This window comes from Carlito syrichta, unplaced genomic scaffold, assembly GCF_000164805.1.
Source record: "Carlito syrichta isolate Samal-C Ts95f unplaced genomic scaffold, Tarsius_syrichta-2.0.1 Scaffold254407, whole genome shotgun sequence".
Taxonomy (NCBI): Eukaryota; Metazoa; Chordata; class Mammalia; order Primates; family Tarsiidae; genus Carlito; species Carlito syrichta.
In genome coordinates this window covers 337,247-364,475 of record NW_007198503.1, presented here as the reverse complement: position 1 = coordinate 364,475, position 27,229 = coordinate 337,247, and the positions used below count along the sequence as shown (strand labels likewise).

Sequence of the window (27,229 nt, the reverse complement as noted above, 5' to 3'; positions counted from 1 at the left end):
TCTGTGAATTCACCTAAGACCACCCGTAAGCCACTGCTTGGAGATGTCCTGTCTTCCCAGGTCGAACCAATGCAAATCTCACAGGTATTAATTTATTATTTTTGTAACTTCTGTCTTCCTAAGAGGTATACAACCAAGCTATAATTCAATCACCTCAGACCTCTTTGGGACAGTGCATAGGTAACTCACATTTGGCTCAGAATAAACATTCTTAAATATTTTATAGCGTTTGGCGTCTTTCAACAATATGATAATATGACTGAAATAGAGCTGCACTTAGTAATCTGCAACATTTCCGCGGGGACTACCTTCATTTCTCCTTCTTCTACAACCAACTGCCAATTGGCATCTCCTCCTACATCCTGTAATGAATAAGTCATGTGGTTCTGCACCATCTCTTCAACCTTGAAAAAGAAATAAAGGCATAAGAATCCAAAAGCTATATCATAATCTCTGAAATATAATGGCATTCAGTTTAATTCAGTTCAGAAATGGTGCTCTTAGAAAGCTGAGCAACCAAATGCACAAAGGTTAGTTAGTAGGCTTTATACAGTGTTGAAGAGTTTAGACCACATTCCAGATATCCGGGTTAATGACAGGAGGGAGGAATTCAGGGAAGAAAGATACTTTACTCAAGTTACACAGATAGATCTAATATGCACTGAGTAACCAAAATAAGCATTTTCTGGAAAAAAGAAATATTCCATCCCTTATCATAAAACATGGAGATCATATCTTAAAGCATAAAAATCATAGAATACTAAGGATAAAAAGAGCACAAGGAGATCATCTAGTCCAATATTCCTATATTTAAAACTATGGAGATCAGAAAGTTCTGACATGAACTAAGAGTTACATCTATCTATCCATATATGTGTGTGTGTGTGTGTGTGTTTGTGTATATATATATATATATATATATAGAGAGAGAGAGAGAGAGAGAGAGAGAGAGAATGAGAATATCTTTGCTCATATCTTTGTCATAGCTTTTCTTTTATATGGGCAAAGATACATATGTAAAAGATTCCCATACAGAAAAGTTCCTTACTTCACTGATAAACCTCTCTCTTTTATCATTAATATAAAAATAATCAAAGCCCCATTTATTTGATTCTGATTTCATTATTCTAAATTCTTTCAGAGAAAATGCTAACATTTATACATGGAACCATTTACAATCACCTTTTAGTACATTCTTTTAAAATTTCAAACTAAATTTACTGCAACTTAAATGTAACTTCTACTTAACTATTACAAACTGCTGCTACACATTTAATATAAACAAGTAAAGAAAGCTGAATATTTCATACTCCCAGAATGCTCAGAGTTATTGGTAAGATTCCACATGAGCATTCTTTGCAAAATCTCTCAGTTTGAAACATGTTTTCAGACAGAGCTGAAGTGATAAAGATTATAGAACCTAAATAATTTTATTTTATGTAATAAATTTAAGTTTAACTACTGTACTATTCTGTTCATTAGGGATACAGAATAAGGAAACAGATTTAAACATATTTTGAAATACATTAACAGGTTTAAAGAAAAAATTCTTAAAAGTGATTAACTCTGGGAACGTAATTTTTCTATACTAAAGGATGTCATCAACATGTTATAGTGATATATACTTCTGCTACATCAAGTTTTCTGAATCTTAAAATTTTTGATTATGGAAGGTAAGTATGGATTTAAGTCTCTCCTGATTTGTCAATCATCACAAAGTTTTTGATAAAATGTTGATGTTGAGACTCTAGAATCTATTTTTGTACTAAATAAAACCATAATAATTTATTCCTTTACTCATAATTCTCAAAACAATGTGAGTAATATGGGTTACAGACTTGAGAAAAAATTTTAAATTAAACTAATAAGACATCCTACAATTTTAAAAAGCCTTAGTTAGAAAATATAATAACTTCAGGTGCTGCATGGAGAACTTATATGCCTCCGTAATTTTGAAATCTGCCTTGAGAAGGTAAGGGTAATTAATGCAGGATTCCAAGTTGTGAATACATACAAAATGTGTCTGATTTCCAAAAGAGAAAAAAACAAGAAAAGTTCCAGTTAGTATGTATAATTAAAACAACCACACTTGTGTTGGCTTGATTCATTTGTCTGTGTCACTTTGTTATTGGGAGAAATGTTTACCCTGTTTCGATCCTAAGATCTTAAAAACCTTAAAAATCTTTAGATTTGATTATGTACTTTTTAGGTAGAAAACAAATATATTTATTATGAGATTAGAGACGGCAGTAAATGCTTCCCAGAAATAAACTCTACTTTCAATAGTTACTTGTGAAAGAAGAATGTGAGGAATGAAAGAATTTTATTCTGTTAAAAAACAGTTTGGTTTTAAAGTGGTTTAATGTTATTCAGCTCTTTTGTCAGAAAAAATGCAGGTAAATTTTGATTTTGTTTGAGACTATTCCTGAATTAAGTGCTTCAAATACTTGAGAACTGAGGGGTTTCTGATTTGTGTTTTCATTCTAAAGAAACCAGATTCCACAAATATAACCAAAGAGAAGATAGCACAGGCCAGGCACAGTGGCTCTGCCTATATTTCCAGTATTTTGGGAGGCCAAGGCAGGAGGACTGCTTGAGCCTAGAAGCTCGAGACCAATCTAGACAACATTGTGAGACCTTGTCTCTACCAAAAATTAAAAAAGTAGCCAGGCACAGTGGTGCTTGCCTGCAGTCCCAGCTATCCAGGAACTGAGGCAGCAGGATCAGCTGAGCCCAGGAGATCGAGGGTGCAGTGAGCTGTAATAGTGCCACTGCACTCCAGCCTGGGTGACAGAGTGAGACACCAATTCAAGAAAAGAAAAAAAGAAGATAGCACAAATTAAGTAATGTATGGAAAGCACATTAACACTGTCTTTCTAAATAGATAAAAGTGATACGCCTTAAAATGGCAGGCCACATAGAAGGCCCAGGTTCAGTTACCAACCCTTCTTTACAAAAATTTTTTTAAAAAGTAGTATTTCTCTAATCACTGCATCAATAAAAAACTAGTTTTCAAAAGGTGGTTCAACCAGGAAAGAAACATTCAGAGTTGTGATCCTAGAAAATTAAAGAAACTAATAAACCACTAAGTTATTGAAGTAAATGCCGCACAGCTTTTATCATGGAGTCTTTATTCACTATGGTATCTTCCTTGAGGTAACAACATTAAGCTTAAGAAGAAAGATGATAGGTAAAAATCTCACTATAACATATTCTTCTGTTCACTGCAGTAAAAAATGATGTAGCCTATATTATTACAGGTGCAGCAATTTGGGAATTGGTAACCACACTGACACTTAAGATCTAGCCTAATAATCTGCTAAGTTTACTGTTCAGTTATGACTCTGTATAATGAAAAGATGAGGGAAACAAGGGGCTTGTGCATTTAAAGACAAGCATAAACACATCCAACTTTACCATCTTATTAGCCTCAAAATTTGATGTTTTAGAGGACATGTTACTAGCAACACTTGCTGTCATTTAAAAATAAAAGACTGGATTAAAACCACTGAGGCAGGGTGAACGGTATTTGGTAGTTTTAATTTAGAGTGTAAGCTGGCTCATCATTGCAGAAATCATGCCCTTGATTTTTCTGCCTAGAGGTGAGTAATGAGCTGAAACATATAGCATCTTCATACTAATGACTTTAAAAAAAAGGAGATAAAACACACTGAGATAAGAAGGGACATAACTCCAATTCTAACTTTTTCTTCCATCTCACATCCGAATCACTCAATATGATGCCATTTTTGAAGGTTACCAAGTTTGATTTTTCTAACACTATTAACACAGAAATTTGAAAAGAAAATTGCCCTGTGATGGTACAATAACATGAGAGTGCGTGCCTATAATTCCGGTTAGTTGGGAGGCTGAGGCAGGAAGATCACCTGAGCCCAGGAGTCTCAGACCAGCCTTGGCAACATAGCAAGATTCTGTCAAAACAACACGCCAAAAAATGTCTAGAAGGGCTCAAAAGAGCTCAGATCTCTTTCTCTTACTCATGTGAATGGAATACAACTATGCTTATTGTTACAAAGTCACAAAGCCATAGAGGGGCTTGTTAGATAGAATAATTTATTAGCAGCAGATTAACAGAGCACTGTTAACCCAAAAGAGAAATGGCCAAGGACATAATTCAATGAAGAAATGCAAATGGCCACAAAGTAAAAATATCACTTTTAGTCTATCAGATAGGCAAAAATTAACTGAATTATATTATTCAGTGCCAGTATAGTAAAAGACAACTGGCTTGAGAGTGTAAGCTGGCTCAATTTTTTGGCAATAAGAATTTTTTAAAAACTTGAAAATGCTCATGGTCTTTGTCCCAACAATCACACTTCCAGTGATATATTTTAAGGAAATAATTGGATAAGAGTGCAAAGATGTATATACAAGAATATATGCAAGGATGCTCATTGTTGACTATTTATAATAGAAAAAATATAAAATAAATCATTAAATATTAAGAAAGTAGATAAAACCAGTATGTATATTCATAAATAGATAAAGAGATGCAGATCTACATTTACTGATGGAAAAATGAGCCTAAATATAAATTTAAAACAAAGACTATAAAACAATGTATACATAATTATCTACTGTGGTGGAAAAAAGACAATTAAGGTATGTCTATTTATCGATTTGTGCCAGACTTCATAGAGATAGATGATAGATAACATGAGACTATTAATCATGATGTTATTTTATTCATGCTACTCTCTAGTCTTGCTAAAATCAGTGTGTATCATTTGTACACTGAAAAAAGGGGTGTAACATAAATAATCACTATCACAACAATGTGTTACTATGGACACAGAATGGGAAAGAGCTTTACATAGACCTGTTTCTTGCAGTGAGCACCACAGACAACCTTTGATGTCTTTCTTTTTCAATAGAGTATGAGGTTTTCCCTCCTTTGGTTTCTGAGGTGACAGCTTTAAGTGGTAACTGGTATGCAGACAAATAAGACAAAAAAAGTTCATTTATAAATCCAAGTCCTTTCTACTCTCTGTATTCCTAAAAGTTATTTTCTGGTTTTGGTTGCAGTCATTATTTCAAGAACCCGGAGTCCTTTACAACTCTAATTTCTCAGATTTGGAGCAACTTCATTCCTGATATCTGCCTATCAGGCAGATTCATGTGTGGTGCTAATTTCCTAACAGACTCACATATTGTAAGTTATTTTCAGAGTATCCCTCAGTTCTATACTTGATTATCTCACCCAATTTAAGACTACATGAAACAATTTCAACAATAACAAGGTAGTCCAGAGTCAACAATTATGTAGACAGCAAAGTCGAATTATTAGCAGAGGTTTAGAAGATGTCTGTATGGGAACTGACAAATGATTTTTAAAAAAACTAGATATGATATCTGTATAGATGTCTGGATTTTTAAAATTTGTTGGAGTAAATATGAATTGACTGAGGTAGCCTAAATAATATTCTGTCAAATTATTGAAAGTGATGACAAACTTTGATTAGTTTTTGAACTAGTTACCAAGACATTACAAAGCAGAGAATCTGGCTACCTTGAATATTTTAAGGAATGAATGGATTAATTTATTTATTTTAATGTATATTAATATATTACTATGTACAACATAATATAATGCAACATAACCTAAATGTTTCTAATGTTAATGAATAACCTCAGAGCTTCTTATTTTGCTTAATACACAAGTCTCTTCAAGATTTGAAAACTGTAAAATGTACCAAATTCAACCTAGCCATGACTGTAATTTCACACTGTGGTAAACTGGAAGAGTTTCCTAGATGACATGATATTTCTTAGCTAATACTAACTCTAGGTCTGGTCCCACTGCTATATTCTCAAGCGTGATTACACAGAATCAATTTACTAGATACTTTTATGAAAGGTGATAAGGCAGTGCAAAAGCCTATAAAATAAACAACCTTATTAACTTGGAATTAGTTATCTATTCTAAAGGTGTTGCTGAATGTGAGGCGTACAGTTTTATCAACAGTTAACTGCCAGAACCCAAGTCTGCTGATGACAACAAATGCTTTACCAAGCACAATACTTGAAGACCTTAATGGGATTTTCTTCATTTTTACCTCTTTTGGCATATAAAACCAAAAGCTGAAACAGGATCTGATCAATTATGAGAACCATATATTAGAAAAAAATCTACCAGCAAGATTAATTTCTTTCAACTTATGTATACGAGTTATGTAAAAAGTTATATAAAGAAGTAAGCTATAACTCAGCAGAGTCTTATACAAATGTAGGCACCTGCTTGTCAGTGGTATCGTCATCTGTACTTAAAGGCTTTCAGAAGTTCTACAGCACCACAGTTAGGGTCCAGGCTTGAGTTCTGAAGCCCTAGTCCTTAGGCATTCTTTATCACTGGCTTGCATTCTTTCCTTGCTCTCATTGTATTTTCTTTCATTTATAGTCTATGAACTCCTACATTTCAGGGGAAAATGATAACCAGTGCTGAAGGGTTTTGGTTAGGCTGTGATTTTATTATTTTAATGCAAGGTGGAGTTAAACCAACATCTCTTAATATTCTCTCATTTGTCACTGATTCATTGCAAATACAATAAGTATTTTTTTTTTTTTATTTTTATTTTTGAGTTGGAGTCTCACTCTGTCGCCCAGATCGGAGTGCCTTGACCTGCTGGGCTCCGGTGATCCTTCCGCCTCAGCCTTCCAAGTAGGTGGAACTATAGGCGCGCGCTACCACATCTGGCTAATTTTTGATTTATTGTAGAGATGAGGTCTCGCTAAGTTGCCCAGGCAGGTCTCAAACCCTCGGGCTCAGGCAATCCACTCACCTCAGCCTCCCAAAGCGCTGGGATTACAGGCTGAGCCACCGAGCCCAGCTCAATAAGTATTTTTTAAAAAAAGAATGTAAAAATGAATGAGCAGGAGATAAGAAATACTGTAGTATGTCTGCTTATGGGTGATTTCTAATCAAGAATGGCTAAACCTTTTTCTCAAAAATGTTCAAGGAGGAAAAAAACCTGCAAAAGTCAGCAAAACTTGTCTTAATTTTCTTCTCTATTATACAGTTAACATATGCAAATCTTATTTGTATATGTAAACTAACAGAAATTTGTTTTAAACCACGTCTCTGAAAAACTTTTATTGGAATATTCTCATAGAGGAAAAATAATGACATGGATGACTCTGATTAGCTCAAAGAAATTACGTTATTTTAATGACAACAAAAACTTACATGTACTGAGTACTTACTATGTTCTAGGCTCTAGCTTCACAAAGGTGAAGTACAAAAAGAGTTAGAAAACTTGCCCAAGAGATCATGTAGCCAACCAGGATTTAAACTCAGACATTTAGACTAGAGCTCAGATTCTTAATGCAAGATTAACACAACAAAATGTAATCCAATAAAATGCAATCACCATAAAGATACAAAGTTCAGTGGCAAAGATGAGAAGATTAAAAAAAATTTTTTTAAACTAATGCTGACACTAAAAAAATATTTCTTCAATTAGTAATTTGATTTTGAGGGAAGAAACTGCAAGTATCCAGCTTCCTGTCTCAAATTCTTAAACCCTTAATGATGCTATATAACCTTAAAACCAATTTCCATAGATTAAGCATATGGGCAGAAATATTAATTCCTAATATCCAAGGTTACTTTGCATAAGAAAAACAAAACGTGCTCGATGGAGCTTAGTATTTTAATGGAAGTGAGATATATTATTTAAAAAGTAATAAAATTCGCAGATATTTTAAATTAGATTTAAAAACTACTGAAATCTGCTTCTATGCTATAACAAATCCGGCAGACCATGTATATAAAAATTGCTGAAACCAGTCTAAAGGCACAGATATTACATGATATATAAAAACAAAAACCAGTATCTCTATTTGTTTCAATTTAAGTTTGAAAATCTTTCTGGAGTACCCCCTTGATGACAAAATTCCAAGTTATTCACAGTAGATGGTACAAAGCAAGGGTACATGCAAGCTTGACAGAGGAACTACTTAGCAGATAAGAAAGGTCTTTGTAATGCTTATTGTTACTGTTTAAACTTAAAAACTAAAACCAGTGGCCCAACAAAAGATTTCTAGGAACTGGGAAAGCAGGCTGAAATGAGAACAGAAAGACTCAAGTCCACTCTATGCATTCATACGGTACCTGGGAGCTGAATCTGTGAACATCGTCAGAGGCACTGACTAGATCAACGGAAGACATGGAGGAAGAGCGACTATAGGGCTACCAGAGACAGACAAAGAAAAAACCAAGTAATCAGAACAAAGGCACAACAGAGCATTCAGTACCAACTTCCAAACACAAGATCAAGGAAGAGAAAACAAAGCACTATATGAAACAGGCACAGCAGCAAGGGCTGGCTTCATGCACCTATTATGTATTATGTTCCAGAATCATTCCAAAAAGAGTGTAGTGCTTCCAGTGAAAAGTAATACCACTTACCCCAAAGAAGAAAGAGATTTAACACAACTGGCTGTACTTCTGGTTAGCAATTTTAGACCAGCCACTCACTATCTGACCCCCGCCCCCACCAATGTTCCCCTTAAACAAAAAAGAAAGAATGTTATGTTCAGAACAAGATTTCTAACTGTTTTGGAGGGTGTATATGGAATACAACATACAATACCAGAAAAAAAATCTCATTACCCAAATTCAAGAAAAGGGGAGAAAACTTGCACTACAAGATAGTTCCATCAACAGTTAATAACAATACAAGGTATACTTCCATCAACAGTTAATAACAAAACAATGTACACTTGCAGTGAACTCTGACATTAACTTACCTTTTGGACAAATCTATGTGTCCCCACAGAAGAAAAGGCATCTCCAGATGGCAAAGATGTGGGCCAATGTAATCTGACCTTTTCACTCTGTGACTAAAAAAAAACATACAATGTTAAGATGGGAAGATTTTTAAAAGTGTATTTTGCAGCTGAAGAATAGATAATATAACTTGGAACTACCAACATTCAGTTAGTGAACTCTTTATTGCTTATGAATATTTGAATTATGAAACTACTCTGTGATACAAGGCTTGCCAAATCCTGATACTTGAGATATCCTGATCCAATCTTTTCTTTCTGGATCCACAGATACTCTGCTAGGCCAGGAATAAGTTTTTGATTTTGCACATTGCGAGATTCCCTATTACCTGATCATATCATTTACCGTGAGCCAGTCTCCTACACTGGCCAAATCATTCCAATCATTCTACCTTAATCAGGGCTCTGCAGGGCTGGCCCATAGGCGCACATATGTATATATATGTAACTAGACCTACCAACACTGTTGGCTTCAGCTGTGCTCCTAAGAACATATCGTGTATACCTCTGCCTCCTTTACATTATCCCATCATTTTACTCTGGTTAGGCTGCCACCTGACCTCCTTCTGTTCAACTTGCCCTATGTTTGAAAATAACATAAGCTCAAAAATATGTAACATGAATATCACTTGGGGAATACCTACCAATGTAGTGGCTTTATTGTTGAGCTCTCTGTGCAAAATATCCTGAGTACAAAGAGGGAAATAATCTGAACCTATGGAGCTGACTTCATGGATCACCGAAGCTTACTATTCTATAAAATATTCCCACACTGTATCTTTGTCATATCAATGTGCCTGGCTATCAGGCAAGGAGAATCATGGTCTGGTCAATGACTGCTTTGCAGAACATCTACCAGAATGTCAAGAACAGAATGAAATTATATGATTTGATTTCTCTCAAACCAACTCAGTAGAGGAGCATTTTCTAGCCAACAGGGATGTTTTGAATCATCTTATCTAAATCCTTCTTTCACAGATCAGAAAACCAAGGCCTAGAGAATTAAGTGACAAGTTCATAGCTACAAAGTTAGAGATAAAACTAAGAGTAAGACTGAGGTGCCGTGACCTCATAGTTCACCATTTTTCTCAAAACAGCATATCCTAGACAAAAAAAAAAAACCCCAAAAAACTATAAACCCAAAGAAAATAAACAAATGATGCTGCTTCAGGTATACTTTAGGCTTCCAAAAGCCATTTAGGAACTGAAAGTTCCCACTCTCATTGAGTGGCACATAGTGTCTTTTGAGTATAAAAAAATGAGCAATATAACTTATAAATTCATGTGATATAAACTTTTTGTTACTGATTTTTAAAATATACTAAAAATAAACATGAGAAGGAAGCAGTCACTACTGCAGGTTATTCATCCTTGGCTAGAAAGGCCAGTAAATAGGCACAATGGCCATAACTACCTCAGCAATGACAGGAAATTAACAAGCTAACTTTTGTATGCAAATTAACTTATAGTGTAAAACTGATACACCTATGATTATGTGCAAGATACTTTATAACCAGAGTTTACTCATATTTGCCCAAAAAGAAGGTTAAATTTCCACCATAGATAACATAGTTCAAAGGAGGGGAAGAATTAACAAATTTCATCCTCAAGTACCATCTAGTGGTAAAATATAGTAACTGCATTGCTGCATTACAAAGTAATCAAATTTAATCTTGAGTTAATGGATTTAAGAAGCACTTTCATTCAATTTTCATAGAGAAAGCTGGGTATAACTGCTGTGAATTCAATGATGATGACAAAGTACTGAACAAACTAAAAGGGAGGAAGAAATTGAGGAGAAGGTAGTGAAGGCAATAAGGAGTTAATCATAAAAACTGAATGACACTAACACAGAAGAAAAAGTTTTGGTCATCTCTCTTGTGAATTCATGTGGTACTAGGTTAAGAGAAAGGAGACTTTTTACTCAGACTATATATATGGATGATGTTAACAGAATGGTTAAAATTGGGTACTTCAAGGGGAACAGGCAGAAGATTTCCACTTAAGCTCATGCTAATTATGCTTTCTATTGCTTGGAAATTGATATACAAAGGAACTGACTTACAAATATTCTAAATTTATGACTTGATGAAGACACAGTTAACTTTCTAAGTTACTAAGTTCACAGTTTTCAAATTTTATTTATATGAAATAACAAGTATCAAGTAATGCTTATAGGGTTGAAATGAATTTTAGCTTAGAAACTTCGGCGATAGACATACCTGCTCTTCTATTTTGTCTTGTCTGTCAAGAGCAGCTTCGACAGCATCAAAGAACTCTTCTTCATTAATCAGACTATTAGGGCCTTCCTATTTCAAGACACCGGGGAACAAAGCAGCTGATTTAAAGAAATGGAAAACACTGATAGCCTGGCACTAGCTACAGGAGACAGAGGAAAACTGACCCAGCAAACACTTACTGAACACATAACTGTGAACCAGTCAGCATAAGAGGTCACATTATCACAAAGAGGAGTGACATATGCTCTGTGTAAAGTCATAGGAGTGTTACAGTTAACTAGCTCACGCAGTATGCATATATTTACTGTACTGGGGTAATAGTTTACTATAGAGCAAGGGTCTGTTGGTCAGATCCAGTCTGCTGCCTACCGTTGCATGCCTATGAGCTACAGAATTTCCTTTCCAAATGGTTGGGAAAAAATAGCACTTCATTACAGGTGGGAATTACTTGAAATGAAAACTTTGGCATCCATAAATACAATCATGCTCATCCATCCAAGTACTGTCTACAGTTGCTTTTGTGCTGTAGTAGCCAAGCTGAGTACTTGCAACAGAGACATCCAAATCGCACAGAGGCAAGTACAAAGCTGCACAGGGTCTACAGACAACAAGCAGTACACATAGGAGTTCAGTCGAACCGATGCCTGAAAGCCCGGTTAAATGGCAGAGGCTATCGACCGCGTGAGGAACTGTGTGGGGAACTTGCTAAAGTGACACTTTCCAGGCTCCCAAACCCAGGCATTCCTTTTTTAGTGCATCTTGGGTCGACTCCTGGAAGATATACAGGTTTAACAATTCTAAGTGACTCTCATTCAAGTATCTATCAGCTGCATCAGGATGCAAAAGTACAAAGAACAGCAAATGATGAATGAAGTGAGCAGACCACAAGTGGAACCACAAGTGGAACAACACAAGGGTAACAGAAGTAGAGGCTGAACGCTAGGCCTGGGTTTAGGGTTTCTTAACATTTTTTATTTTGAAATTTGGCTTCAGAGATGGGGTCTCACTATGCCGTCCAGGATGGTCTTGAACTCCTAGCCTCAAGCAATCCTCCCACCACAGGCACCATGCTCAGTCCCTTAAAAAATATATTTGGAAGAGATTATTAAAAAACAAAAAATGAGCAAAAATAATCATTTGAAGTAGAGAATGCCTTTCTAAGCATGATACCAGATGTGGAGATAAGTGTACTCAAACACTGAGGGGGTTAATTACATGAAGGCTTGAAACTTTTGTTTCGCCAAACTCAATAAAAAAATTTGTTAAAAACTACAAAACAAATTTGGAAAAATGAAAAGCAAATTTTACACATCATCTAAATCAGTGGGGGAAAAAGAACACCTAATAAGAGTGGGAGCCCACAGAGGCCTGCTGGGAACAGGACTTTCATGTCTGGGAGGCTGCGATCCAAAGCCATTTTTGCTGGCTACAAGCAAGGTCTCGGGAGCCAAAGGGAGCACACAGCTCTTCTCAAAATTGAAGGTTGTTATGCCTGAAACGATACTAAATTCTATTTGGGCGAGAGATGTGCTTATGTATATAAAGCAAAGAACAAGACAGTGACTCTTGGTGGCAAACCAGGAGTAATCTGGGGAAAGGTAACTCAGGCCCAGGGAAACAGTGGCATGATTTGTGCCAAATTCCAAAGCAACCCCATTGGACACAGAGTCTGTGTAATGCTGTACCCCTCAAGGACTTAAACTGATGGAAAGTAAATAAATAAAAGTGGATTTGTGTTCCTGTAAAAAATAAAAATAAAAAAAAGTAAGAAAAGAGTTAAGGCGGGGCACATGGCTCATGCCTGAAATCCCAGCATTATAGGAGGCCAAGGTGGGAGGATTGCTTGAGGCCAGGAGTTTGAGACCAGCTAGGTAACACAGTGAGATCCTGTCTCTACAAAAAAACTAAAAAATAAAATTTTAAAAAACCAGTTAAATTATAGGAACAAATGAGTCACTAAAGAAGAAATATGAATTTTTAAACATCATTAGAAAATAAGCAGAAATAAAAAAGAAAATAAACATAAAGAAGCAAAGGAGTTTTTTGGCTTTGGAATTAGTAAACACATACACCTGGCACAAGACCCCTCTCTTCCCTCCACCCTCATCATCTTCCTCTGGGGGTGGGGGAGGAGAATCCTGTGTTGACAGAAGCAGAGATAAATATGCATACAATTATACTTATGAATTGCTGGTAGGCTATAAAATGTACCATACATTGCTAAATGGGCTTTATTGGCTTATTTGTATTTTCTGTAATCTTTCTATAACAATTATACATCTTATTTGTAATACAAAAAGGGTAATTTTAAAAGCTGATAATTGTTCCAAAAAATAAATCTAAAATACCAAGACAGTCTGCTTAGCTTCCAAATAAAACTCATCATCATGCCTTACATTTTAATAACCTAGATTTTTTAAAGCCAAGAGAATAGCTGATTATGTCATTTTTATACATTTTAGAAGAAATACATTGACAACTTAATAATTTTGAAATATTCTAATTCAAGTGTCATCATTATGAATTCCTACAGTTGGAAATCTATTCCAACAACAACAAAAGAATTCAGCCAATAACAGAGCAGCTTTCTTGTTTTCCTTTCTACAGCAGAAGTGGCAAGGCATTTTTCTTTTGTTTTTTTAAATATAACCTAATTATTTTATCATTCTGCTTCTACCTCAGTGATACTCCTTGCCACCTCAACTTTAACATGATCATTTCAGGAATATCAACATTGTTTAATGACAATTATCATATACATTTCTTACACATTTTCTTCTCTTAAGAAATACAGAAAGCTTACAAAATTTTAATATGCGTGTGTATACATGGAGTGGGAGATTTTATTAACTGCTTAACAAATAAAAGGGGAAAGAGACTGGTTTCAGATGGTTTCAAACAGTTCATGCTCTGCTATGGATAAGATCTGACAGTGTATTTCAGACTAAGAGCTTTCGTCAGCAGAGTACTCAGATTTTTCCTCCATAGGTTGCTTTTATTTTTAAAAAAGGGCAGATTATATTAAAAATTATCATCTCTATAGAGGAGATAAAAACTTGTCCTATAAAGTGGACAGGTCTAATACTGAGTCTTTTAAAGCCTGTATCACACTTTCTAGACGATAAATAATATCTATTTCAGAGTAAACCTGTCATTTCTATATCATGAAATATACACTGAATTAAAATAAACATTGAGGAAGAAATTATGTATTTAGAATATTTAAAGGTTTAAAAGTATTATTTAAAAATTAATCACTTTTGTGATAGATATGGCCTTAGTGTTTCTCTAAGATCAAACTATAAATTCATACTTCATAATCTGGTCCTCCAAAGTGAGATTTTTTCTTAAGTTCTATCATTGCATTTTTATATGCTTCCTCTGCTCTTCTTTTCTTCTCAACTTCCTATTTAAAAAAAAAAAAGTGAAACATTTATAATTAGAAGTGGATATACTAATCACAGTGAAGTCATTTAAGTGGATTTCCTCTACATTTCACTGAAATTTTGTGTCTTGACCAAAAAATAACTCCAATCCTGTGAAAAATAAGAGTATGATTCTGCCCAAGAAAACCACTTTTCTCTGGGTTATCTATCACATACAACCTACCATTTAAATCACTGTAAGATCACCTTATAGGTAGGTTATGTATTTAAACGTCTAAGTAACTGCCAAGACATCTAAGGCACAATTTTTAAATAGATAAATTAGCACCAGAGAAATAGCGACTATGTATCACTATATTTTCTCCCCCACAGTAAGGGCTATATATTTTTTTGGTATGAGGAAAAAAGCAAGTAACAAATGCCAGATTAAAACAAAAGAAAAAAACTAAATAGGGAGAATCAATGAATGCTAAAAAGATATTCTAAGAAAGAAAATTTTCTTATACTTTCTCCTTGCAGTTTTCTAACTATTTTAGAGCCAAGAAAGACGTTAGCTGCCTATTTTAACTCTCCTTTTATAGACAGTGCCTACAACTTTAAAAGGGTAAAGGGATCACTTGACCCAGGAGAGCAAGAAACCTGTAGTTCCAGCTACTTGAAAGAGCTGAGGCAAAAGCATTGGCTGAGTCCAGGAGGTCAAGGTTGTGGTGAGCTGTGATTGTGCCTCTGCACTCTAGCCTGGGCAACAGAGTGAGACCCCGATTCAAAAAAAAAAAAAAAACACAAACATGCTGTATAGTAGTACAAAAATAGTTTTTGTAAAAAATGTTAAACGTTTTTGTTAAAAATCAAGACTCTAACACACATACTAGCCTAAGCCTACATAGGATTAGGATCATCAAAACTTCACTAAGCGATAGAAAATTTTCAGTTAAAGTATAATCTTTTTTTTTCTTTATTTCAACGGCTTTAGGGGGTACAAATAGTTTTTGATGACATGGATGGAAGCACTGCATAGTGGCAAAGAACTCGGGGCTTTAAGTGTACCCCCCACCCCCACCTGTGCACACTGTACCCGATAGGTGATTTTTCATACCTCCATCCCTCCCCCTTCCGATTCTCAATGATCATTATACCATTCTCTATGCCTTTGCAGAGCCTCAGTTTAGCGCCCACTTATAAGTGAGAACATGCGGAGTTAGGTCTTCTGTTCCTGCGTTAGTTTACTTAGGATGATGTTCTCCAGTTCCATCCAAGTTGCTGTAAAAGAGCTCCATTGTAGTCTTCGGGGACCACAGTTGTATACGTAGTCCAGCACTGGTCCAAACGTTATCATGCAGCATATGACTGTACCTAATGGCTAAATCAAAGTCCACAATGGACTCACACAAAGCTAACTACTTCCAAACACCGAATCTGAATTCAAGCCAGTGCAAATCAATAAATCCATTCGATAGATCCAAAGATTTCATTAATTTGTTTTTGTGTACTCAGGAGAAAATGGAACTACAGTACAGACCCACCACAATGACTGAAATGTGCCATGACTGCACCTGTGAAAAGTCACTGCACTACAACCTAGGCAATACAATGAGATTCCAACTCTTTTTTTTTTTATTAATAGAATCTCTTCGGAAAATTATTTCCCAGTATCCACTAAAGCGAAGCATATATCCCATGAACAAACAATTTTATTCCAAGGTATGTGACCAAGAAAAATGCACCTAAAGATAGAGTCAAGAATTCTCACAGAAATTTTATTAATAAGAATCAAAAATGAAAACAACCTAAATGTTCATCAACAGGAAAATAGAAAAGCAAACTGAGGTCATTACAATGAAAATGTATCATATAATAAAATACTATATAGCAATAAAAAATAAACTACCACTAAATTTAATAGCATGGATGAATCTTGCAGTCAATGCTGAGGAAAAAAGAAAGATAAACACATGGGTACATAGTATGGTTCCACTTATATGATGTTCAAGAACAGGCAAACTAATCTATAATGATGTAAGTTAGAACTGTGGTCACCTCTTGTGATGGTGGTTTGGTATGGACTAGGAAGAGGTATGAAAGAACCTTCTAGGAAGGGTTTTAGAAAAAATTATATACTTTGAGCTGAGTGTGGTTACAGGGGTATATACGAATGTTTAAAAAAATCATCAATCCTTAAGACCGGAACACTGTATTTTAATATCTTAATTTTAAAAAGTGAATAAAACAAAAATGCACAGCACAGCAATGATATTAAAAAGATTGAGAAAGCATGTAAAATTATACACTTGAGTCTACTGACATAAGATAACTTATCTTCAACGAACAGATTTTCTCTTATTAACATTGCTAACTAAAATTGTTTAAACTTAGAATTTTGGGTCTTCCTGGACAAGACTGGCTAATAATTAAGTATGCTTCTATAGCAGAGGAAATTATTCTTACAGAGAACCAAGAAAAATCACCACCATTTAGCAATATTCATTTTCAGTTAGCTGAAAGAACACTGTACCTAACAGAAGAGTCTACATAAGAGTAATTTAAATAATTCTACCATAAAAGAGCTGTTATTATGATCACCTATTTAATTGCTCTCACTAGATTTCAAGCTTCTTGAGGCACTATATTCCGCTCATCACTGCTTCCCCAGTTTTAGCTCAGTGCCAAGCACACAGCAGGCAAGCAAACACTTTCTGAATGAAACAATTTCAATGAAATCATTGTTAAAATCATACTTCTTTCCTCATTCTATGAATTACCTGAAAGGCATTTATTGATAAACAATTTTTCTATTCAAGAACTTTTCTAGTCTTCTTTTCTAAGCGTATATGCACATATACAAACACTCCACACACACTCAATAAAGACTAGAAAGTTTTTGAACAGAGTTACCATGTATATATACATACATACATATACAAACACACATATTAGGGGTATACACACACTTCCATTCCATGTAAAATGTAACTGGGATCAAGCTTGAGAAAAAATTATAGTGGAAAAGGTGAATAAGATTTGACTTCAGATAGATCTGTATAAAGACTACAAAACACGGTAGTTTTCAGATTTCAATTAATATTGCCATCTTTTCTGGCTGTTCTTTGGTTAAGAGTGTCACATGAAGCAACAAAAGCAGTTTTTTTTCACAGATCCTTTGGTTTGCTCTACTTATTGCTTGCTATCCAATAAAGAAAGAGAACTGATAAGATTAACAACACTGATGGCAATAAAAAAGACAGGGTCTTCTTATATTGTCAGGCTGGTCTCAAACTCCTGGTCTCAAGGAATCCTCCTGCCTCAGTCTCCCAGCAAATTGTTGGGATTACAGAGTGAGCCACTGCAACTGGCCTTTTTTATTTTTAATAAACATTTCTTGCAGCAGTGCAGTTAGAGTACATATGACTCCTTAGTGAAAGATAAATAGAGTAAAAAGAAGAGAGAGAGTTGCCAAAAAGTTGCAAATATGCTAGTCTGGACAAGTTGAATAATACTCTCGAACCATCAGTGTAGTGAGTTCAAGGAGTTGTCCTGTTTTTGAATACATGATTTTTTGTGTGTGCACAAGGATTCTTCTAATAATTCAACTTGATCTAGATTGAGTACAGAGTTGAAATCTTTGAAGATATAATAGTTTGGCTCCAGGATGATAGAAAATGAAATGTCTATACTTATAAGAATGTTTTCATTGCCTGTTTTAAAAGAAGACATATTGCTAGTCAATATGGCTTACTGTCACCTGCGCTTGAGAATTCTGAACAGTTCTCCTTTCTTCTAAAACATGGGGACCTTCTTAAACACATAGTAAGTACAATTCAAATCCTGTGGCTATTCTGCCATTTCATCAGTGATGACATTGCTTTCCTTAGTGTCCTGTTCAAATTGAAAGACCTTCATAAAGACCACAAGCAATATATCTCACTGATGATAAGATTCTGGCTAATGCCTAGCCTGGTATCTAAACTTGAATATCAGATTAAAGAAAATTTTCTCTAATTCTGCTAATTTAAAACCTTTGGACAAGTATTTGGGCCTTAGTTCCTTCTTCTATAACATGATGGCACTAGACTAGAACTAAATTCTCTAAGGTACGTTTTGGTTCTAACATTCTTTCTTTCTTTTTTTTGAGTTGGGGGTCTCACTTTGTTGCCCAGGCTTGACTGGCCAGATCACAGCTCACAGCCTTGGCCTCCAGGGCTCAGGTGATCCTTCTGCCTCAGCGTCTTGAGTAGCTGAAACTACTCGTGTGCACCACCACACCAGGCTAATTTTTTGTACACACTAGGTCTCACTGTGTTGCCCGGCTGGTCTCAAACTCCTGGGCTCAAGCAATCCTCTTGTCTTGGCCTCCCAAAGTGCTGGGATTACAGGAACGAGCCACCATGCATGGCCCTACTATGTTTCTAAAGATGAATTATAAACATGTTTTCCTACTGAACAAACTCACTGAGCCATACTTCACACTAGAAACTAAAGATTCACATTGCAATGTTATTACCAGTGCTGCAGTTTAAGTAAAGGTGGGAAAATGTGAACATAGGACAAATGTTCACTCAAACAGCATTAACGTACACGAAATATCACACTGACCATGGAAAAATGCACGACTATAAATGTAAGAAGCAAATGTTTAACTTTGTAAATTGGTACTTAAGTTAGCTCATACACCTTAAATGCAATTTCATCAGGCACTAAAAGCAGGTAATGTTAAATGGTTCTATCCTTCTATTCCAAAACATTACTAACATCATTACAAAATTTTTATATTAAATTCTTTCAAAAAACGAGTGTCTAGTAAGTAAATAGACAACTGGTAAACCTTGCTAGAAAAATGAATTTAAGATGCCTATAAAGTTTCAGAGTAGTAGTATCACCTGCTACTTCTATCAACCCAATAGATTCTTCCCTAAGAAGTTAGTTTGGTTTAATATCCAATCAACCTTAAATAAAACGATTGTTTTGAAAAGAAAAATAAAACAAGTCTTAGTCTTACCTTGTCCAGTCTCTTCTGCCAGCTGTCCTCGCGTTTAACCATTAGCTCAATACAATGAGAAAGTGTTGCAAGGATTCCAGCAGTAGTCGCTTTAAAAGTTATTGCTTCCCCTTTAAAGTCTATACCATTAATTCCTTTTGGTGCTACATGTGGAAATACTGAAAAGAGAAAGTTATTCACTGAAAATCTTTCTAATGGAGATTTAATCACAATTTAAGATTAGAAAATGTTTAGAAAACTAGCAAGTCAGAGTAGGTTTTTGGATAATTTTCTTCCTGTGGGTCAACATTTAAAAATCTCACATCCATTCTCTATGAGCAAAGAAACTTTGTGGCAGCAGCATATGTACTTTCAAGTCCTTTTTTCTAGATTCTATTTCCTAAAATGTATTTGCTGTGCCACACCCAATGAATCAAGTAGTAGAAGGAGTAAAACTTTAACATTCAGGAGTAACATTCTGACAGCTTAGAACAGGTCCTAATAATGGCAAGAATTACCTCACACCTTGAGAAACCTGGAATTTCAAAAATATCTAAAAATAAACTAAAGAATCTCACAAGGACATACAAAACTTAAACATCCAAATTTAAGTCTGGAACCAATGCACTTATTTAAATGGTTTTTATGTTTAAATTTTGTTTTAACTCATGGTTAGCTTTTGAATTAAATAAAAAATCATAAAACTCACAAGATACAAACAAGAAAGCATGATATTTTAAAGTTAATAAGAAACCATTCCAGGAGAATCCTTATAAATGAAATGACCCTTTCAACTTCAAAAGCTCTTATGCAGATAGCATAGTAAAGGTGCATTCCATAGAAGAACAAACTGACAAACTTTGTCAAAATTAAAAATTTCTGTTCTTCAAGACATATAAAGAGAATGTATAGATAAGCTGCAGATTGGGAGAAAAATCTTTGCATGGCATATATTTAGTAAAAGCATACATTCATTTCCAGAATAGACAAAGTAACTTTAAAACTCAAAAATAAGACACTCCTTATCAACAAGGGTGCCTGAACAATGCACATTTGTATACCTAACTCTTAACTATACCCCACAATTTTATAATAAAAAATGTTAAAAAAAAGAAAATAAACAACACAATTTTTAAAAAAGGGGCAAAGATGTGAACATATACTTCTCCAAAAAAAAGATATAAATGGCAAATAGGCACATGAGAAGATGCTTAATATCATTAGTTACTAGGGAATAAGAAGCACAACTACAATGAGATACAGCTATTATAAGTGACTGAAATTTAAAGACCAACCATACTAAGTGTTGACAGGGATGGGGAGAAGCTGAAACTCTGATATTGGGCTGGTAAAAAAAAGTCTGACAGGCTGAGTGTAGTGGCTCACACCTGTAAACTCAGCACTTTGGGAGAATTGCTAGAGCACAAAAGCTCAAGACCAGCCTGGGCAATCATATAGTGAGACCTCACCTCTACAGAAAAATTTAAAAAATTAGCCGGGCTTGGTGGTGTGTGCCTGTTGTTTCAGCTACTCTGGAGGTTAAGGTGGAATGATCGCCTGAGCCCAGGAGGTTGAGGGAGGCTGCGATAAGCCATGATTGTGCCACGGCACTCCAGCCTGGGCAACAGAGGGAGACACTCAACTAAAAAATTAAACCAAAAAAAAAGTTTGGCAATGTCTTTACATGTTAAACAGACATCTACCATCTACCATATAATTCAGCTATTTCATTCCCAGGCACACTCCCAGGTACAAAAGAAATAAATGCCCTGCAATAACTTGTATATAAACATTCATAGCAGCTTTATTTGTGATAGTCAAAACTATAAAGAGCCTAAATGTCCATCAATGAATGAATGGATAAGCAAACTGTGGTTACTCTAATGCAATGAAATACTACTCAGCAAGGAGAAGAACTCAACTACTGATACACACAATAATACTGATGATTCTCAAACTAAGAAAGAAGCAAGACAAAAAAGAACACATACTTTATCAGTGCATTTATATTAAGTTCCAGAAAATGCACACAATTTTATAGGAACAAAAAACTGATCAGTGGTTGCTTGGGAATGGGGGAAGAATGGGATAACAACAATAACAAAAAAATGGAGGAACTTCTGAGGGTGATAGACATGTTAGCTACCTTGACTGTGGCTGAAAGTTTTTACAAAGATATATAAACGTACCAAATTATACACTTCAAATGAAATGTCAATTTTATTTCTATAAAGTTCTTTAAAAACACATTTTTTGGGGGTTAGGATGGGCATATAGGTCAACTGAATAGAACTCAGAGTCCAGAAAAATACTTTCACATTTTCACTCAGTCAAGTTTTCACAGGGGTGTCAAGGTAACCCAAAGGGAAAAATCCATCTGTTCAACAAATGATGCTGGGGCAGCTGGATATCCATATGTGAAAGTTACCATTATTATACAAGGTCAGAATATGATTTTTATCTACATGTCTTAGAAGACATTTTCAACGGAAATCCAGCAGTTCTATTACTTTTTAAAAATCACTTAATTATTCTTTATGAGTTATTATATAACTTCAGAGAGTATATTTTATCCAGCTGAGGGGGAAATGTATTGCTTACACTTTTCTTTGTTGCCATTGGTATTATGCAAGAAGTCTCCATCAGAACGTGTAGTAGGAAAGTCGTCTTCATCATCTTCCACCACTACATAAAACATATTTAGGGAGATCAGGGTTACAAAATAGAAATTAATCAGTTTATTCTCCTGTTCAACGGAGTCAATTTTCTCTAGATTCTACTCATCTTTGTATTTTCATTGGTAATTAAAGTGTGCTCAAAAAGCATGCTGTGGAGTGTCTTCAAATGCAATACATTATTTAAAAATGATATCCATCCTTAATGGTTTAAGGGAAAGTTACTGAGTTATAAATTAGTTACCTCTTTCCTACCTACCTTGGGGCCATTTCATAACTCTACAAGAGGCTAGAGGGCTGAGCAAGGTTGAAAAAGGAACCTTCCATGTAGAGGATACTTCAGTTTGCCTGAGAGTTCTTAAACATAGTGTTTTTGGATAAGCAGAGAAAATATAATGACTTGCAGATGTTTCCATCATTCCAGTATGTGTCTAAGTTTGGACATCCCTTTTAACTTCCCTAATTTCAGAAAAAACCAGAATCCCTTGTGTTCTTTTGCGTGTCTCCTCCTTCTGTGCCCTATCCCTCTTCTACTCCTAACACACTTTAACTCTCTGTACTTTGTATTCCACTCATCATGAAAACTTCTGAACCTTAGCCCCTAACTTTATTTGCTGCTTTTACTAAGCTTTTTATGGCTTATTTTATTATCTTTTGAGGAACTTCCTTTCTACAGAAGGAACCTTCATTCTAAATGAGTGTCTTAGTTATTGTCTGTATCTTTCTACCTCAGGAGTACTAGGCTCCACAAGGAACATCTCATCCACTTTAGCTCTCTCGCCTATGGATGCAGAGCCCAATGTGATACCTTATTCCATTCTTGGTTAAATGGTAGGAATCACCATGGAAAATGCCTATTTTCTGTACTGCTTTTTTTTGAGTTAGAGTCTCACTCTGTTACCCAGGCTGGAGTACAGTGGCATGATCATGGTTCACAGGAGCTTTGAACTACTGGGCTCAGGTGATCCTTCTGCCTCAGTTACCCAAGTACAGGTGATGTACAGGTGTACATCACCTGTAGCCTGGCTAGTTTTTAAATTTTTTCTTAAGAGACAAGGTCTCACTATATTGCCTAGGTTGGTCTCAAACTAGTGGGCTCAAGCAATCCTCCTGCTTTGGCCTTCCAAAGTGCTAGGACTAGAGGAGCGATCCACTGCACCTGGCCTCTACCACTATTTTCTAACTACTGGACTATTTCATTTTTCTCAACACTTGAAAATTTTGGGCCAGGTGCGGTGGCTCAAACCTGTAATCCCAGCCCTCTGGGAGGCCCAGGTGAGAGGACTGCCTGAGCTCGTGGATTTGAGACCAGCGTGGGCAACACGGTGAGACCTTGTCTCCACAGTAAAATAAAAAAATTAGCTGGGTGTGGTAGCGCACACCTGTAGTTCCAGCTACTTGGAAGGGGGAGGCGGAAGGATCACCAGATCCCAGCAAGTCAGCGCTGGGGTGGCTGTGAGTGTGCCACTGCACTTTAGCCTGGGCAACAGAGTGAGACTCCAACTCAAAAAAAAAAAAGAAAAATTTTAAAACACAACTTGCTATTATTATCAACTAACAACACCTTGTACTCATTTCTACTTGGCTATGACATCAATATTCAATTGACATTTTTCTTTTCTATATCCATCATTCCTAAAGATTTCAACATCTATACTAAAGCCTATGCAGACACTTTATTCCAAGATCACCACTTTCCAAGATTCTATGGCTCATCATGTCCTCATCCATCTAAGCAACTCTAAGAAATCCATTAATAAAGTGCACTGCTCTGTTTTTAAACCAATACTGGTTGAAAAGCTCCAAAATGCAAAACTTCTCGAGTGCCAATACATGATGCTCATTGAAGTCTTTCAGATTTCAGATTTTCAGATTAGGAATGCTGAACTGATAAGGATAATGCAAACATAAGTGTAATGCAAATATGTATTCCAATATCCAAGGTCCAAAACATTTCTGGTCCCAAGCATTTCGGGTAAGGTATATGCTACCTATATTCATCATCTATCAAAATCCAGACCTTAACTCAATACTACTCTAATTAACTGCTTTTAAATGCTACTGAATGGCTCAAACTTCATTTACCTTATTAGACTACTTTGAGTTACAACAGATTCACTTTCTAACCCTTGACTCTATGGTTACCTACTCCTATGTTTTCTTCATCATACATGATACATATTCTCAATCTTATAAGCTCCAAGTCTACAAACCAGACATTTCTGAATCATACATCTAAGTTTGTCCCTATACCTTCAACTTTAGAGCTGATACATAAGGCTCTATAAAATGAAGAGACTCGTCTCACTTAAAAAAAAAAAAGTTCATTTCTTGTTTATTTCTCTCTTATGTCAACTAAGAGGGAACATGAATTTAAAAAATTAATCACCACCAAGGAGGGATCTTGTTCAATACCGCTCTTCATGGAAGGCAATAAAATATTTAAAAAGGTATTCCTGAAGAGTTTTTAGGTTGTAGGTTGGCTTTGGAAATGTATACTTATTATCACAGAATTTAAATTTTCTGCTTTATCTTGACCTTTCTTTTCTCTGCATCTTTTGCTCTCAGATAAAAATCATGCTTATTATCAGTTGAAGTTACAATGCAACTATCCCTAAATTAGTTATCTGGCATAATCCCACAAAGATGAGTACCTTTGTTTTAAGATCCTTACTTCCTGGGACATTTTCAAATGTCTCTACTTTTTGCCATCTTATCAACGAAAAATTAAAGCAGTTTGTCACCCACTCTTCACTTTTACTTTAGGCACACAGCAACAGATATTCATTGTTTGTTCTAGATTTTATGTATTTTCACAATTTGAAGGATGTATTTTCTAGGAAAACTCAAAAACCCTCCATATAACATTTGCTTCTTCCTTTCTGCTGGTCTCTCCTTCTGCCTTCAGAAGGCTTGTTTACAATGCTGGTTCCTGTTTCTGCTAAATAGGTTATCCATTTATCAAGGAACTTAAAAAATATATAAGCTTAAAGTCCACCTTTCCTTGCAACCTTTCAATATTATGGTTCAGTAGGATCTGGATGACTGGTACAATACAGGTATTTCTTTTTAAAAGCTCCTCCAGGTCATTACAATAATCAGGTAGTCATCCATTTTTTCCACCACCCAAATATTTCTCAGCCATCAGCAAATTAAATCTTCCTCTGAAACTACCTCTTTACCATAACCTCCTCCACCAAAGAGACACAGAAAAGTTTTCTCAAAGGTTAACTATCTTTTAATAAAATCGATTTTTATGGTTCATCCCCATCTCTTCCTTGACCCCTTGACCTCTATGCTTGTATTTGACAGTGTCCATGTTTCTCATGAAATTTCTACTTGCCAAGACTGAACATTCTTGATGGATCTCTCATCTTTCTAACCATGAATCTGTTTGATGTTTGTTTTAAAAATCAAATATCCTTTTGCTCTTTAGCTGTGGGCATCCTTCAAGTCTCCTTTCTCAGATATTTTTCCTTCCATCCCTTGGGAATGTATCTACTTTTATAATTCCAACTACTTTTTATGCTAAGGAGTCACTAACTTATTTTCTTGCGACTTCTTATACTAGCACCAGGTTCACATCTCTCACAGAATTTCTCCAAAGAAACGTCTACTTCTAAAACTAAATAGCTCCAAAAACAAACTAGCTGTGCTAATACTGGTACTTTACTTCCCTCTCTGCAGTTTTCTCATCTATAAAAGGTCTTAGTACTAATACCTACATAAACGTATTGTAAGATTACATTAGATAATTAATATAAAGTATTTAACATAGTACATGGGAAATACCATAAAACACCATAAAAATTAATCATGGTGACTTTCTTCTAATGGATTTCCTCTCTATTGTTTATACTTAATCCAGAGCTCCTTTATGAATGCTTAGATTACTACAATGGTTACCACATGATTTTCTTCTATCTTAAATCTCTGACCATTCCAATCTATGTTACAATTATCTACAATTATAAATCTTTTAAAAATATTAATTTCAATTTAAGTCCTTGCCTCAACATAAGTAACTCCTCAAATTACCAATGTGAACGTTAACTTTCCCATTAAATCCCAACTGTTCTTATATTCAGTATTCTCTACCTAATAGCCTATTAGCACCAAATGGGAATTTTCAACTATTTTTTTAAGCCCAATACTCAATATATAAAACTGATGAAAAGAGAGTTACTTTTACTAAAATAGCAACCTTTTCCCTTTTTTCCCCCAATAAAGGACTCCTTGTGCATCCTTGAGGCAATTTTAAGAAACTCTTAGGGATAACTGACACAGTTTGAAATCACTGTCCTGATACAAATCTTCTAGCCCAAATCAACATTCCCTTATCAACATTCAAAACTATTATACTAAATCCCGCCTTTGGATCTTACACATTCCTGCTTCCCTATGCCCCTGCAACAATCCAAAGTAATCACGTGTGGCCAGGCATGGTGGCTCATGAGTGTAATTCCAACACTCTGGGAGGCCAAGGCAGGAGGATAACGTGAGCCCAGGAGTTTGAGAACAGCCTGGGCAACATAGCAAGACCTCGTCTCTACAAAAACATCAAAAAAATTAGTTGGGTATGGTGGCACACTCCTGTAATCCCAGGCTAGGAGGAGTTAGAGGCTGCGGTGAGCTATGAACATACCACTGCACTCTAGCAAGGGCAAAAGAGTGAGAACCTGACTCAAAACACACAAACAAACCTCAAAGTAACCACGTTAATAATGGCAGCTATTATTTATTGGGTTTTTGCCGTTATACAGTGCTAATACATATTATTATTATTTAATTCTCACAATCACATGTGCTAGGTAAAACATCCATTTTACAGTTGAGATGTTAAGAAATGTTAAGTAATCTATTTCAAATCATCAAATTAACAATGAATAGAAGAGCAAGATTAGAAGAAATTTAACTTTTAATGTGGTATTTTTTAAAATTTATGTATTTAGAAAGAAGGATTTATTAAGAAGAAAGAAAAGCTCCCACAGTGGGAGGGGACTTGAAAGAAGGTTGCCCTATTTATTGTTTTTAAAATCAAAATACGTTTGGTTTTAGTGTAATGTATTCTACTTCTGAAATCTCCAGAGTATCTAGATCTAAAGAGTTAATTAAATCTGACTGACATATCTGTGGTAGTGGTGGTGG

At 35.3% G+C, this 27,229-nt stretch overlaps 1 protein-coding gene across 1 annotated transcript in view; it reads right to left on the bottom strand.

Moving 5' to 3' along the window:
• COL4A3BP (collagen type IV alpha 3 binding protein) overlaps positions 1-27,229 on the bottom strand; it is a 129,008-nt gene that overhangs the window by 15,077 nt on the left and 86,702 nt on the right. Inside the window, exons 7-13 of the mRNA XM_021709546.1 lie at positions 22,008-22,091; positions 19,428-19,585; positions 14,362-14,454; positions 11,031-11,117; positions 8,770-8,862; positions 8,132-8,209; positions 309-404 (exon numbers count right to left, since the gene is read on the bottom strand). Of these exons, the coding sequence (XP_021565221.1) occupies positions 309-404; positions 8,132-8,209; positions 8,770-8,862; positions 11,031-11,117; positions 14,362-14,454; positions 19,428-19,585; positions 22,008-22,091 (689 nt within the window). The remainder of the gene's footprint in view (positions 1-308; positions 405-8,131; positions 8,210-8,769; positions 8,863-11,030; positions 11,118-14,361; positions 14,455-19,427; positions 19,586-22,007; positions 22,092-27,229) is intronic.